This window comes from Chiloscyllium plagiosum, chromosome 4 (assembly GCF_004010195.1).
Source record: "Chiloscyllium plagiosum isolate BGI_BamShark_2017 chromosome 4, ASM401019v2, whole genome shotgun sequence".
NCBI lineage: Eukaryota > Metazoa > Chordata > Chondrichthyes > Orectolobiformes > Hemiscylliidae > Chiloscyllium > Chiloscyllium plagiosum.
This window is the reverse complement of record NC_057713.1, coordinates 89,039,615-89,054,196: the sequence shown is the minus strand read 5'-3', so window position 1 is coordinate 89,054,196 and position 14,582 is coordinate 89,039,615. Positions and strand designations below refer to the sequence as shown.

The window sequence follows — 14,582 nt, the reverse complement described above, 5'->3', positions numbered from 1 at the left end:
ACTGACATATGACAACTTCTAGCCCAAGATGTCCAACTTATATTTACTGAATGTGACAAATCCCTCAGGTTTAGAAATCAGATCTAAAAGACAATATTTCACACAGCAGAAAATTTGATATAGCACTGAAGTAGAAATTTATTTTCCAGGGCACAAATCAGGCTATAAACATTTTTATTGATTAGCTTTCCACACACACAATGGGCAGAATCTCAGAGGAGTCTGAATGATGTGGTCTATGGCAAGATACATTGCACAATCAGCCAACAATTGCAGAGAGACCCCTCTCAATGCCAAGATTATCGCAGTCCATTGTTTACACTTTCAACAAGGGGTCGGCACAGATACCATTTGACAGGGATTAGCACTCGTACGAGTCACAAATCGCTCATTAATATTCAACCGCCCTTCGTATCAAAGTTGTCAAACAAGTGAAAACCAGAGACAGCACCTGAAGGATTCAGCTCAATGCTTGCTTCAATCACCATCCATGTTGGGACACTGGGCACCAAAGTCTAACAGTAAACCCCATGAGCACAGGCCACTCCATGGATTCCATAACCATGAACATCTGACACATGCCAACCTCACAGAACCCACATGGCTGACGTTCCCTCTAAGCTGCACAGCTGGAAAATTCCATACACTCCACTTCATTTCCTGATCCATTTGCCTCTTCTTCCAGAAGGCATGGCCATTCATAAATTTCAGAGGTCCACATATTGGAAAGAGAGGGAATGTTGCTCATGTACATCTCTATTCCACTTACAGGATGCTGCTGCACTTTAATGCTGCAATGGCATCTATTGTTACAATGCTGCAAAAAGGACACTCTGTGCTCAGGAACACTGAGATTGTGGTCTGAACTGTGTTGCATCTCTGGGGTGATCACAACATCCGTTCCTTGCATGCCTTGCCTCTGTTTTACCTGTTCAGCCAGATACACCAGACTCATTAATACAGCCTTGCTTTGCCATTTAGCACAGGCACAAAGGCAGAAAGCATGTCATGGTTGCCAGAGACATTGGTTAGGTCAAGGAGCATTGCCTTTGCTCAGCAGCTCCCAGGCAGATTCTGATACCAGTCCAGGCTTTCTTGATGTGGTCAGAGTCACCAGGTGAGAAGCTGAATGATGGGCAGTGCACCATTAGAACAATCAGAGACAGACAGAGGTTGAAAGTGGGTGGCACAGTTGTTACTTCTGGTGCAGGTGGGGAGGTGTCCTAAGTGCAGAGGGCATGCAGAAATTAGTGGTGTTGAGATGTATGAGACGGAGTGGAAAAGTTGCAAGCAGCAGTGATAGTGGTGGAATATGAGACTTACTGGGAGATGGCTACAATGGCATACAGTGAGAGAGGGGTTTTGGAGAGAAGATGTTGATGGGTTTTATCCGGGCTGAGTGGAGAAGGATCTTACATTCATGGGTCTTCCTCTAGGTGACTGCGTTCATGGAATACATAGAAATATAGATACTAGGAACAGAAGGCCCTTTAAGCATGATGTACCATTCAATATGATCACAGCTCATCCTTTATCTTGATACCATATTCCCACTTTCTGCCCATACCATTTAATGCCTTTAAAACCTAAAAAAAAGAGCTATAATCTATTTCTTGAATACATTTAGTGACATGGCTGCCACAGACAAAGATTTCCACAAGTTCACTACTCTACAAAAATATGTCTCCTTATTACTGTATTGCTAAATGGTCTACCCAGTAACCTGGAAGTGTGGGCCCTGAAACTGGACTCACCAACCAGGGAAAACATCCTTCTTGTGTCTGATCTGTCCAACCCTGTTAGAAGTTTATGTTTCAATGAGATTACCTCTCATCCTGTAAGCTCTAGTGAATACAGGCCTAGGTGAACCCATCTTTCCTCATAGGATTTCCAGTATCAGCCTCGAAGCCCCACTGTATTCCCTATATGGTTGTATATCCTCTCAAGTAGTGAGACCAAAATTGCAGACAGTTCACCATGGCCCCATATAACTGCCGTATGACATCGCTACTTTTGAATGCAAATCATCTTGCAATGAAGGACAACACACATTTGCCTTCCTAATTGCGCTTGACTGTCTATTTGGAAAAGGAGCAAGTCAAACAAACAGTCAGGGAAGACAGGAACAAAGCAGAGAACAAGGTCAGACTGATAAAATGCAATTGGAAGAATACAAAGGGGAGACAAGAGAGGAAGGGGAGTGGCATTTCTGATAAGGGATAGCACTACAGCTGTACTTAGGGAGGATATTCCTGGGAATACATCCCAGGAAATTATTTGGGTGGCTTTAATTATAATTATGCCAATGTTAATTAAATCAACATGTTCTTTTTTTTTAAAAAAGCTGGGGGACAGATATTTGTCTTGGTGCTTGGTATTTTGTTGCATAGCTGAATGACCACCTATCATACGCAATACATGATATTTATTTTTATTTCTATTTTGAAGGATAAGCCAAATTTGATGTGATGTCTAACAGCTGACATTTTCTGTACTGTTGTTTTGTACTGTCATCTTAGAATGCTTTTGACTGCTCTACCTCTAAAGAATATAGTAACAATTGTAAAGTTGAAGGTTGGCTGAATTATTATAGATCTAATAAAAGAACATTCAAAACTTTATGGAGGGTGAAATGAAAACAATACACAGTTATTTGAAAAAACTCTAGAAAAATAACTCTGGAAAGTTTTAAGGACACAAAAAACCTCGTGGTGATGCACCAGATCAAACACGGAGCTCATTTGTGAGTTATTTTTGATTTTTGCTAAATTGAGTGGACAGGGACGTGAATATAAATTTTTGTTGTAATGTAAGTTCCTCTTATAACTTAATAATGATAGCTTTTGATCAGAACAAGAATTTACCTCTTGGAGCAGAATCTCAGCCCGATTAAGATTGTTCGCACATTCATCTGTCATCGCTTGAATCCAGTTATGTTGTCTTTTAAGTGAGTCCATTTTACTTCAAGGAAAAGAAAGTGTGCATTATGTAAATACATTTATCAAAACTCATTTTACTGTGCTAATGTACACATGAATATCTTTAAATTATTGCATTTTACCCTCATCACTCCTGTCTTCACATCTATGCTCATTTCTCTCCTCTGCACTCATTATCGGATCACGTCTTGATCTGTTCCCTTAAAGCTTGGGACTTTGCCGGATGAGCATCCATGTACCATTACAGCTTTCTCACCAAGATATTTTCACTGCTTCCATCCTTTATCCTCTGCCTGAAGTGGTTTCTCAGCCTCAGCAATTTCAATCTCCACTCATGTTTTCTTCTAAGTTCATTGCCTTCTTAATTTCTCCCTCCATGTAAAACACCACAGCCTATATTCATCACCACCCCCTCAATGCGGTCATCATATCAAACATAGGTAAGGCAATTTCTGATCACTCCATTAGATCATTGTCCACTCTCATCTACCCACTCCAGCCTATGGCATTAAATCTACCTGACAAAAAATTATTTTTAAAAAAATACAACTGTCTAGCCTCAGTCTCAAAAATAAACTTTGTTGCATCTAACATACCATCACCTTCAAAATTGATGCTCCAATTCTTAGTGAAATCGTTGTACTCTCTCTCACTCTGACTGCTGTGCTCCATAAGGACAGGGATATAGATAGGGTGGACAATGGGTATAGCCATTCATTACCAGATCAGGTTAGATGTCAGCACCCCATTGAAATTGCTCATTATACTTCAGGATGATCCTGAAATAAAGAAAAACCTAGGTCCTTTTCTCAACAGCAAATCTTCTACTTAAACCTTTCTCCAGTCTAATCCAGGGAGAAAGTGAGGACTGCAGATGCTGGAGATCGGAGTCAAAACGTGTGGAGCTGGAAAAGGACAGCCGGTTAAGAAGCATCCGAGGAGTAGGAGAGCTGATGTTGAGCATAAGCTCTTCAGCATGACATTCCTGATGAATAGCTTATGCTCGAAATGTCAATTCTCCTGCTCCTTGGATGTTGCGTGACCAGCTGTGCTTTTCCAGCACCATACTTTTTGACTTTAGTCTATTCCACCCTTGTCTCCACCAAGTGCAATTGAAAGGAGTCCATGGGCATGTTGGTCACATAGATTGAGATCGTCCTATCTGCTGCTTTTTGTCACCTAACCCCCTATTCCATACCTCTCCACTACCTTCACCCACAATGCCCACTCTGAGCTCTTCTTGTCCACAAGACTCACCAGTGAGCCTACTGCTAAAGCATTGACCACCCAATTTCCTTTTTGGCTATCTCAAGCTTCTCTTTCTTCTAGTACTGCCACAGGTCCCCAAGCTAAATCTGCTTTAATTATCCTTTTATTAAAAAGGACTAACCATCTTACCTCCTTTCTACCTTCTTTTCTGCTCTCATGTGTGATCACCTCTTGAAAGTTTCCAACTTTTACTTTACTAAAACTGCTAAAACTGCTTTCAAAGTCATAAACAATATCCTGCTTTAACTTGATCATGGTCAAACAGTCTGATCAGTCTCAAGCTGTCTACAACTTTCCACACAACTGACCACATCCTCCTCCTCCAAAACCTCTCCACCATTATCCAACTGTGTGGGACTGCACTAAATGAGGTCAGTATCACTCAATAGCTTACCTTCGTATTCACATATCATAATCTCTAATGTTAACATCAATTCTCATCACCACAGCACCCTTTCGTCTACGTGTTGTCCCTCAAATATAAGAATATTATTTACCATATTCAAGCTAACATCACTTGGTTCACATTATTTCTCTCAATGGTGTGGGTTTCCTCCGGGTGCTCTGGTTTCCACCCACAGTCCAAAGATGTGCAGGTTAGGTGGATTGGCAATGCTAAATTGCCCATAGTGTTAGGTGCATAAGTCAGAGGGAAATGGGTCTGGGTGGTTACTCTTCCAAGGGTTGGTGTGGACTGGTTGGGCCAAAGGGCCTGTTTCCACACTGTAGAAAATCTAGTCTAATCAATTTGTACACTCTGAAAAGTCAGATTCCTTATTTCACAGCCAGTAATGATTGAAGGAATTTTCTATTCAAGCAAATATTGGGAAGAGTGAAGAAATTGGCTGCAGTGTCCAGCAGAGATTTCACAACCTAGTCACTGACTCCACCCTTTACTCTGGCAAAGATGACACTGAACCAGAATAAATACAACCTCAATATCATGTTTGACCCCCGATACATCAGCAGGACTACCTGTCACCACTTCTGTAGCATTACTGGGCCTTGTCAATGCCTCAGCTCCTCTGCTGCTGGAACTCTCTTCCCAATCTTTCCTACTTCTCAGCTTGACCATCCCTATTACACCCTTGGCTGGTGTTCCATATTCCGTTCTCCCCTCCACTCGAAACCAGAAGTCAATTAAAACACATCTGCCCATGTTTGAATTTGCATAAAAAGTTTCATTCACTAGTTAACTCCGTGCTCACTCGACTACATTGAGAGGTTTCATCAATGAAAGTCAATTTTTAAAAATGTTTCATCCTCAATTTGAGATCCATTCATGGCCTCACCCTCTAACCTCCATAATGTTCATATCAGGTACTCATGAGCATCCTTAATTTGAATTAGCACACCTTCAGTTGTTAAGGTTTTGAGCTTGGAAATTCCTTCAAACCACCTCACTTTTTTCCTTTAAAAAGATCTACATCAGATCAAGCTTATGAACATCTCCCTTAAAATCTCTTGGCTTACTTTTTTGGGCTTTATAATGCTTCTGTGAAACACCTTGTGACATTTTATTACAGTAGAGAGTCTGCGCAAGTATAAGTTGTTGTTTCCCTTACATGCTCATACATTTCAACTCTTATATGCCACAATACAGTTTGAATGTTGGAAATATTTAGATCAGCAATTCAAAGTGCTAAGACAAAAAGGTTGAATGCAATTGTTCAAAAAAAAGGTGCATGAAGTAAACAGCACACCTAACCATATTTGAACTGAGAAAATTAAACATTTCAATCCACCACTCAAACAAAATAAAGTGAATTCAGGGATAATGACACTTTCAGCCTTTGGTTCACAATGGGAGAGGAGAGGAGGAGGAGGACGAGGAGGAAGGGTGTGGCAATAGGTTGGAAGATCTTGGAAGATCACAAGCACACGAGATTTCTGACTACTCGTTTTACTCTCATGGTTGGGTTCATGGTAGGAAGTGAGGAAAAGAATTGTAAAAGAAAAAGGAAATGCCTTCCTCTCAATAGTCAACAGTTGTTTATTCATTTGGGCAAAAATTGCTCAGAACATGCAGCTTTTAGGTAGATTTTAAATAAGTTACAGTTCTCATCTCGTCGTCATCTCATTTGAGGTTGGCTCAGTGGTTAGCACTGCTGCCTCAGTGCCAGGAACCCGGGTTCGATTTCAGTCTGGGTGCATACTTGCCCCATGTCTGCATGGGTTTCCTCTGGATGCTCTGGTTTCCTCCCACAATCCAAAGATGTGTAAGTTAGATGAATTGGCCATGTTAAATTGCCCAGCGAGTTCAGGAATGTGTAGGATAGGCGCATTACTCAGGGTAAATGTCGAGTAATAGGGCAAAGGAATGGGTCTGGTTCGATTACTCTTCGAAGGTCGGTGTGGACTTGTTGGGCTTAACAGCCTATTTCCACACTGCAGGGGTTCTATGATTTCTATGCTGTCTTCCCTCCACACACAAAATGTGAAAGAATGAGTAAGGAGAATGAAACACCAGGATATTTATATTGTCCCTTTAACATTTCTGAACACTGCATAGAAGAGTTATGAAGCTTTGACACCAACTCAGAGGAGGAGTTTATGGCAAGTAATCAAAGCATCTTAGGAGGTAGAATCAGAGGGACATTGTTAAAAAACAGAGAAAAGGCGACATAAAAAGAGCCTATGAATGAAATTGCAGACATTAGGACCTAGGCAGTAGAATGTACTGGCATCAGTGGTTGAAGCATTACAATAAAGGATATGCAAGATGCCAAAACTGGAGGCGTGCAAAGATCTCGAAGATTGTAAGGGAGGAGATTAGACAGATTGGGTGTGGTAAAACCATGGAGGGACTTAAAACTAAATTTAAATTTTAAAAAGTTAAGTTATTGCCAAATCGGAGCCTAAAAGGTCTGCAGGCACCAGAATCACAGATGAATGACATTAGTGCAATTCAGGATACTGGCAACATGGTTTTGGATGAGCGTAGGTTTATGTTTGTGAAAGAGAGATGACAGTCATGAGCCCACAGGGAAGAAAGACATGGTTCCTGCAGATGAGCTGCAGTAGGGTAATGACAGGCAATGTCACGGAGATTAAATTAACCTTCCCACTTTAAAATATCTGAAAGTATTTATAGCCAATGAACTCCTTTTGAAGCATAGTTACTGTCCTAATACAGGGAACAAACAGCTCATTAGCATATGGCATAGCCTTATAAATCATCCTGTGATCATCAGGGGTGGCACAGTGGTTACATGCTACCTCAGTGCCAGGGACCTGGGTTCGATTCCCACCCTGGGCGACTGTCTGTGTGGGATTCCTCTGGGTGCTCCGGTTCCCTCCCACAGTCCAAAGACGTGCAGGTCAGGTGAACTAGCCATGCTAAATTGCCCAGTGTTAGGTGCATTTGTCAGAGGGAAACGGGTCAGTGTGGATGACTCTTTGGAGAGTCAGTGTGGGCCTGTTGGTCCGAAGGGGCCCATTTCCACACTGTTGGGAATACAATCATTAGATAAATAGTTTTACTGGTGAGAGCTGAAGGATAGACATTATCCAGAACAAAACAAAATCCGCACTCTATAGTACTTATTTATGAAAATGCATCACTTTACAAAGTATACAATAAAATTTGACCAGTCATAGCGAGAGCTATGCAACAGTAACGGACCCTTCAGTTCAACTTGTCCACGCCAACCAAATATCCTAAATTAATCTAGTCCCATTTGCCAGCATTTGGTTCCTATTCCTCTAAACTCTTCCTATTTATGCACTCATCCAGATGTCCTTTAAATGTTGTAATTGCGCCAGCCTCCACCACCTCCTCTAGCAGCTCATTCCATACACACACCACCCTCTGTGTGAAAAGATTGCTCCGTAGGTACCTCAAATCTTTCACCTCCCATCTTAACCCCGTGCCCTCTAGTTTTAGACTCTCCTACCCCTTGGCTATTCACCTTATCTGTGCCCCTCATGATTTTATAAAGTTTGACACGCCCAGTTACAGGTGAGGCTCTCTCAACCCCCTGTGTCCATTTTGAAGCAGTAAATACTGTACTTCCTACTTCTCTCATTTTCAATTTTTTCTCTACCCGCAGCATTAAAACCAAACAAGATGGCATGCAATTTTTAAAAAAAATCCAAAACTTCACCACAAAGTTGGTTAAATCGCTCGGGAAGGAAGAGTGATTCATTTTGTCTTTACCTGGAGTACGGAGCTGTCTCGACCATGTTGTAGCTTCTGGACTCGGAGATCCGGGGGTTCTTGGAGGGATATGTCATTCGGGTGGTGGTGGTGGTGGTGGCCCCGAGCAGTTCACCACCGCCGCCAATCCCTGAGCCCAGATGGAGTACGGAGCTGTCTCGACCATGTTGTAGCTTCTGGACTCGGAGATCCGGGGGTTCTTGGAGGGATATGTCATTCGGGTGGTGGCGGCCCCGAGCAGTTCACCACCGCCGCCAATCCCTGAGCCCAGACCGTATGGATGTTGCCCAGACAAGTGGAGGTCACCCCCGCCAGCTCCGTACTGCAGGTGGATCGGAGACGTGAAGACATCGCCTGCCCCGTCGCTGCGGGTGGAATAGTCACCGGACGATCGGAAGGTGTAGTGTCGGTCAGACACCGAGCGGCGATTCAGCGCCGTCTGAGAACCGTGCAGACTCATCCCCCTCCTCCGCCAACTGTTAGTTAGCTAACCCTCTGCAGCACTCCTCAGGTCCAGCCGCGACTGGAGAGACAGGGATAGAAATTGAAAAAAAAAATCCAGCCTTTGGCTCAGGACGACGGACAAGCCCAGCACCTCCACACCTTCCCGCAACACTGCGAGCAAATCGCAGGAAAAATTCCCCTTTGGCTGCAGAAACTCCGCCTTGAAATTTGAGGGCGCGACACAGTTACACCCTCTCGGCATCCGCCCATACCTGAGTGAGGCCCAACCGGTGTTTGTGTCCTCGAATCTGAAACGCCTGAAGCAGTAAAGTCTAGGGTGTGTGTGTGTCTTTAATGTATATATTTAAATAAGACAAAGATCAAACCGCCGCTCTCTCTTATTCTTTTTTCCCCTATAAACCAAGCGGAGCATTAATAAGAATTTAGTGAAATAAAACTGGACACGACTGACTGTTGTGAGGGTGCTGGTATCTCGTTGTTAATTATTTACTGTGTGGGGGAGAGGTCTGTTTTGGCGATAAAGTTACGCAATTCATGAGTGACCTGGGTTGTGATCGAGCTGTTTGTGGAATAGCTTTAATCAGGAGACAAACTTACACAGATCTCTGTTGTCAGATCTATCCAATGATCCAATTAATTTAAGCTCCAGTTGTTAAAACTGTAATTTGGAAGTTTAAAACTTTCGATTTCGACTGATATTTACTCCGATCAAGCGACCTCGGGTCGATGAAGTGCACAGTTTTCCTGTAAAACAAAATCCAAGTGGAGGTAGTGGGGCGTCCAAGATGTTGGGTTGTTAATAACCGATCGGCTAGAATTTGATCGTTGGACAATGTTTTGTGCATTTGTAATGTAATTACTTTCACACTGAAAATGATCCGACATTTGGGAGAATGAAGGTTGTTTGTGTTTTGACTTTAAAAAGTAGAATGCCTCAACCCCCTGGCTTTTCGAAACCTTTTGCAGTGGAGAGCCAGTGGGTGGAGTGAGACCGGTTATGTTTCAATTTAACTCGAATTTACATGTTTTATGTCGCTACTCTAATGTGGCCGTGTGCAAGCATCTGTTTTAACCTGATTTTTTCCCCCCAAAAGTACGTCGACAGTAATAAACACTGAGACGTTTACACGAATGTAAATGCGTCACAATTAATTGCAGTTTTCCACTTCCGGTTTCTCATTTCAGTGTCATGCATTCTCACCCAAAATGTAGGAGAAACTTTGATTAGGTGCAGGGTAAAGGGTGAACAACTTGGTTAGGCTGAACTATGTAATAGTTTCAATGCAACACTGCTCTAGTTCTGATGTGGAGGAGCCGGTGTTGGACTGGGGTGGACAAAATTAAAAATCACACAACACCGGGTCATACTCCAACAGGTTTATTTGGAAGCACTAGCTTCCATAGCACTGCTCCTTCAGGTCGTTGTGGAGACACAGCATTTATAGCAAAACATTAGTGTCATACAGTGATATATTGAATAAACCTGCAGGTTACTGTTCATTAATATGTAAATCTCAGACCTTCTTTGAAGTCATCTTCTCAAGATAACAAGGTTCCACTTCAAAAGGTGACATCTCAGCTCAGACAATGCATTAAAAGTGTGAGGTCAGAGTCTGTCTGTATCCCAATCTTGATTCAGACTGGTCCTGTTTCCAAAGTGGAATTTATAAAATATTACATGTATTGACTGCCTGTAGATTGTGCATTTTAAGCAAAATACAATGTGTCTGCAAATATAATTCTGCAAATACAGATTCACCCCATATACTTGTATGTGTGTATGTATGCATGAGAAGAGTGTGTGTTTGAGTGCATGTGAGAGAGTGTTTGGATGTGTGAAAGCTTGGTAAAGTGTGTATGTGTGGGCATGATGGTGCAAAGGCTGTGCGAGGGTGTGTGTGTGTGTATGAGAGAGAGTCTGCGTGAGTGTGTGGGTATGTAAGAGTGTATGTGCACGTGTGCTTGTGTGTGTGTGAGACAGTGTATAGTGTAGTGGAGTTACCTGTAGCATGAAATGAACACAAGATCCTGGATGAGGTCATCCTCATGGATACTGAACTTGGCTATCAGCCTCTGCTCAGCCACTTTGTGTTGCTGCCTATCCTGAAGTTCACCTGCTCCAGTTCGTCATCCTCGTCCCTTAACATGAACACTCCATCATTCCATTATTCACACCAAGTCCTTTGGAACTTCATCGAGACTGATTCAACCAATTTAAATAGAAATTTACCATCTGCAAAATGGAGGTGACTTTCATTGAAGATTAATTGTGAATTTTAGGCAACTTTCATTTCGGATTAATTTTGAATTTTAGGGTGCCTTTTCTATCCTAGTTCACCTTACCTCAATGTGAATATACTTCAATATGATGAATGCAAAGGAGTTGGAACTTTTAGAGTAAACTTACATCTGGTTTCTGCTTTGGAATTAATTTTTTGGAACTTTCCTGATAATCTGATTAATATCTTTTGTATACTCTAATGTGGCCGTTTGCAAACATCTGTTTAAACCTGATTTTTTAATTTTAAAAAGTCAGAAGTAATGAACACTGAGCCGTTTGTTATTACAGTCCTGATCTCTTGCTAGAAGACAGCACCATGAACAACGATCAGATCCAGGAGTCCACTCAGAATTGTCTCCAGGTAAAGAGTGACTCCAGCTGTGTCTTAAATGCTCATCGGTGTCCTTCTTTGTGCAGTAAACAATTTCTTCTTTGATCAGAGCTTGAATTAAGTTTCTAATTATATATTGTGTCTCTGTCTGAAGTATTATGAGTGCTGAAGCTATGTTCCAACCTATGGCCCTGAGTGAGATAGTGGTGAATCCAACAATTAAATAAAGAAGGAAAATGATAAACATTTATGACAGAGGCCACAGTCACCTGGGGTTCTATGTCACCTGGTGACCAGTTTAAGTGGACTGCCAGTATAGATTTTAATGCCTTTTGATATACTGTGTTCTGCAATGAGATAAAGATTGTAATAGCAATTCTGCTATGTAATGGATATTGAAGTGTATCAGGACACATTCCCTTAACTTTAGTTCTGCCACATTGAGTCAGATAGTCATAGAGGTGTACAGCATGGAAACAGACCCTTCAGTCCAACCTGTCCATGCCGACCAGATATCCCAACCCAATCTAGTCCCACCTGCCAGCACCCGGCCCATATCCCTCCAAACTCTTCCCATTCATACACCCATCCAAATGCCTCTTAAATGTTGCAATTGTACCAGTCTCCACCACATCCTCTGGCAGCTCATTCCATACATGTACCACCCTCTGCGTGAAAAAGTTGCCCCTTAGATCTTCAAATTTCACAACATCTTTCCGATAGGAAGGAGACCAGAATTGCACGCAATATTCCAACAGTGGCCTAACCAATGTCCTGTACAGCCGCAACATGATCTCCGAACTCATGTACTCAATACTCTGACCAATAAAGGAAAGCACACCAAACGCCTTCTTCACTATCCTCTCTACCTGCAACTCCACTTTCAAGGAGCTATGAACCTGCACTCCAAGGTCTCTTTGTTCAGCAACACTCCCTAGGGCCTTACTATTAAGTGTATAAGTCCTGCTAAGATTTGCTTTCCCAAAAATTAATGACTTGGTGGGGGAAAGCAGTTAAATATGCAGATGACACAAAAATAAGTGGAAAGGCAGGTTATGACAGGGATAAAACAACTGAAAGAGAGGTATTGATAGGTTAAGTGGTAGGCAAAAAGTTGGAAATGGTATTTAATGTGGGAAAATATGAATTTATTCATTTTGGAAGAGAAAACAGAAAAAACAAAGAATTATTTAAACGAAAAAAAACTGCAGAAAGCTGCAACACAGAGTCTTGCACACTATGACATAATAGAGGGCGGTCACAACAAATTATTTTACAGTCGAAGAATGTGCCCAAAAGTGGCAAAATGCAGAAACAAAACAAAACTTTGTTGGCAGAATAAAAAAAAGTATGCATAAAACACAGACAACTAATACACAGATGCAGCAGGTAATCATGAAGGCTACTGGAACATTGGAATATATGTCTTACTGCTATTGTACAAGGTACTGGAGAAACCACATCTGGAGTACTCTAAGCTGGTTTGGTTATTTAACGAAATATATTAGTTTAAGAGAAGGCTGATAACCCTCAGTATGGAGTGATTGAGTTATGAGCAAAGACTAAACAGGCTAGGAATCTACTCCATAGACTTTAGAAAAATGAGAGGTGATCTCAATGAAACATATAGGGCTTGATAGAGTAAATGCTGAGAGGATGTTTCCCTTCATGGGTAAGTCTAAGTCCAGAGGGCATAGACTCAGAATTAAGGGGTGCCAATTTAAGATTGAGATGAGAAGGAATTTCTTCTGTCAAAGGGTTCAGAATCTTTGGAATCCTTGTCACAGAGATCTGTGGGGCAGAGACTTTGTGTATTTTTAAGGCTGAGATAGATTCTTGATCAGTCGGGGAATCAAGGGTTGTGGAGAAAGGGTAGGACACCAGGTGAAAGGAGTGTCAGATCAGTCATGATTCTATTGAATTGTGTATCAAGCTCAAGGGGTCGAATGGCCTATTCCTGTTCCTACTTCTTAGCATTCTATGGGAAGCTGATACCCTTGATGCACACTATGACATAATAGAGGGCGGTCACAACAAATTATTTTATAGTCGAAGAATGTGCCCAAAAGTGGCAAAATGCAGAAACAAAACAAAAAATGTTGCTGGCAGAATAAAAATATTCAAAGGATATTCAATGGAACTAGATAATGTCAGAAAGTTATTACAGGCTATAGGAGAACAGCTTAGCTGAACTTGTCAAATGCAGCAGGGATGATGCTGAGGGTATAAGCAGGGATAATGTATTGTGGATGCAGTCCAGAAGATGAAATTTGTGATTTTGGTCAGGATAATCGTGGTATTACCAACAGGGCAGACAAGACAAATAGATTCAAATAGTGAATTGCAAGAGTTTAAACATGCAACCAACACATTCAAGTAACTCAAAGAGGAAAGGGAGAGTAAGGATGGACCATTATTAGGATTCATTTCTTTCTCCTGTCATTGCCTTCACATTCATCACTTAACTGCACCTTCCCAGCCCAATGGACAGATTGATAATGGATGCTATTTGGACCTGGAAAAATTGAAGGAGGGCCATGGAGGTTTTGAAACAAGTAGGAGTTGTATTCAAACAAGGGGACACAAGAAGATTGCCTGTAATTTCACCCTTACCTGTTTGAACATACCAGGAAATACTCTCAATGACTGAAAGTTCTGTTGCTCTTCCAGCTTTCACGAACCCCTTCTCACAGTCTCACAAACAGTACAGTGGTCTTTTGGCACAGAACAATGATCGGGGGAAACCCTTATAAAGGAAGAAAGAGTACTCGAACATCCAAGTTACTTTTAGAAGAGACAGATGCTCCTCACAAAGCTCAGATTTTTGCATATTAGCAATATTTGTTTAATTTTTGGTTAGGATTCATTCATAAAATATCTTGAAAAAAATAAAAATCACACAACACCAGGTTATAGTCCAACAGGTTTAAATGGAAGCACACTAGCTTTCGGAGCGACGCTCCTTCATCAGGTGATAGTGGAGGGCTCGATCGTAACACAGAATTTATAGCAAAAATTTACAGTGTGATGTAACTGAAATTAAACATTGAAAAATTGATTGTCTGTTAAGCCTTTCATCTGTTAGAATACAATGATAGTTTCACTTCTTTCATGTGTAAATCACAAAACCCTTTTTTT

At 41.6% G+C, this 14,582-nt stretch overlaps 1 protein-coding gene and 1 long non-coding RNA gene across 5 annotated transcripts in view; one reads left to right on the top strand and one right to left on the bottom strand.

Moving 5' to 3' along the window:
* Positions 1-9,471, bottom strand: part of LOC122549187 (desmoplakin-like) — a 69,211-nt gene extending 59,740 nt beyond the window's left edge. Inside the window, exons 1-3 of one of the 4 annotated variants that reach the window (XM_043688576.1) lie at positions 8,599-9,471; positions 8,368-8,464; positions 2,865-2,961 (exon numbers count right to left, since the gene is read on the bottom strand). In XM_043688576.1, coding sequence (XP_043544511.1) covers positions 2,865-2,961; positions 8,368-8,464; positions 8,599-8,827 — 423 coding nt within the window. In that variant the 5' untranslated portion in view covers positions 8,828-9,471. Of the gene's footprint in view, positions 1-2,864; positions 2,964-8,367; positions 8,483-8,509; positions 8,568-8,598 lie in introns of those variants that run through there. The other 3 variants (XM_043688575.1, XM_043688579.1, XM_043688578.1) reach the window with 3 other exon arrangements.
* The window catches only part of LOC122549188, a 6,366-nt gene continuing 856 nt past the window's right edge, over positions 9,073-14,582 (top strand). Inside the window, exons 1-2 of the long non-coding RNA XR_006311454.1 lie at positions 9,073-9,148; positions 11,402-11,474. This is a non-coding gene — a long non-coding RNA (uncharacterized LOC122549188). The remainder of the gene's footprint in view (positions 9,149-11,401; positions 11,475-14,582) is intronic.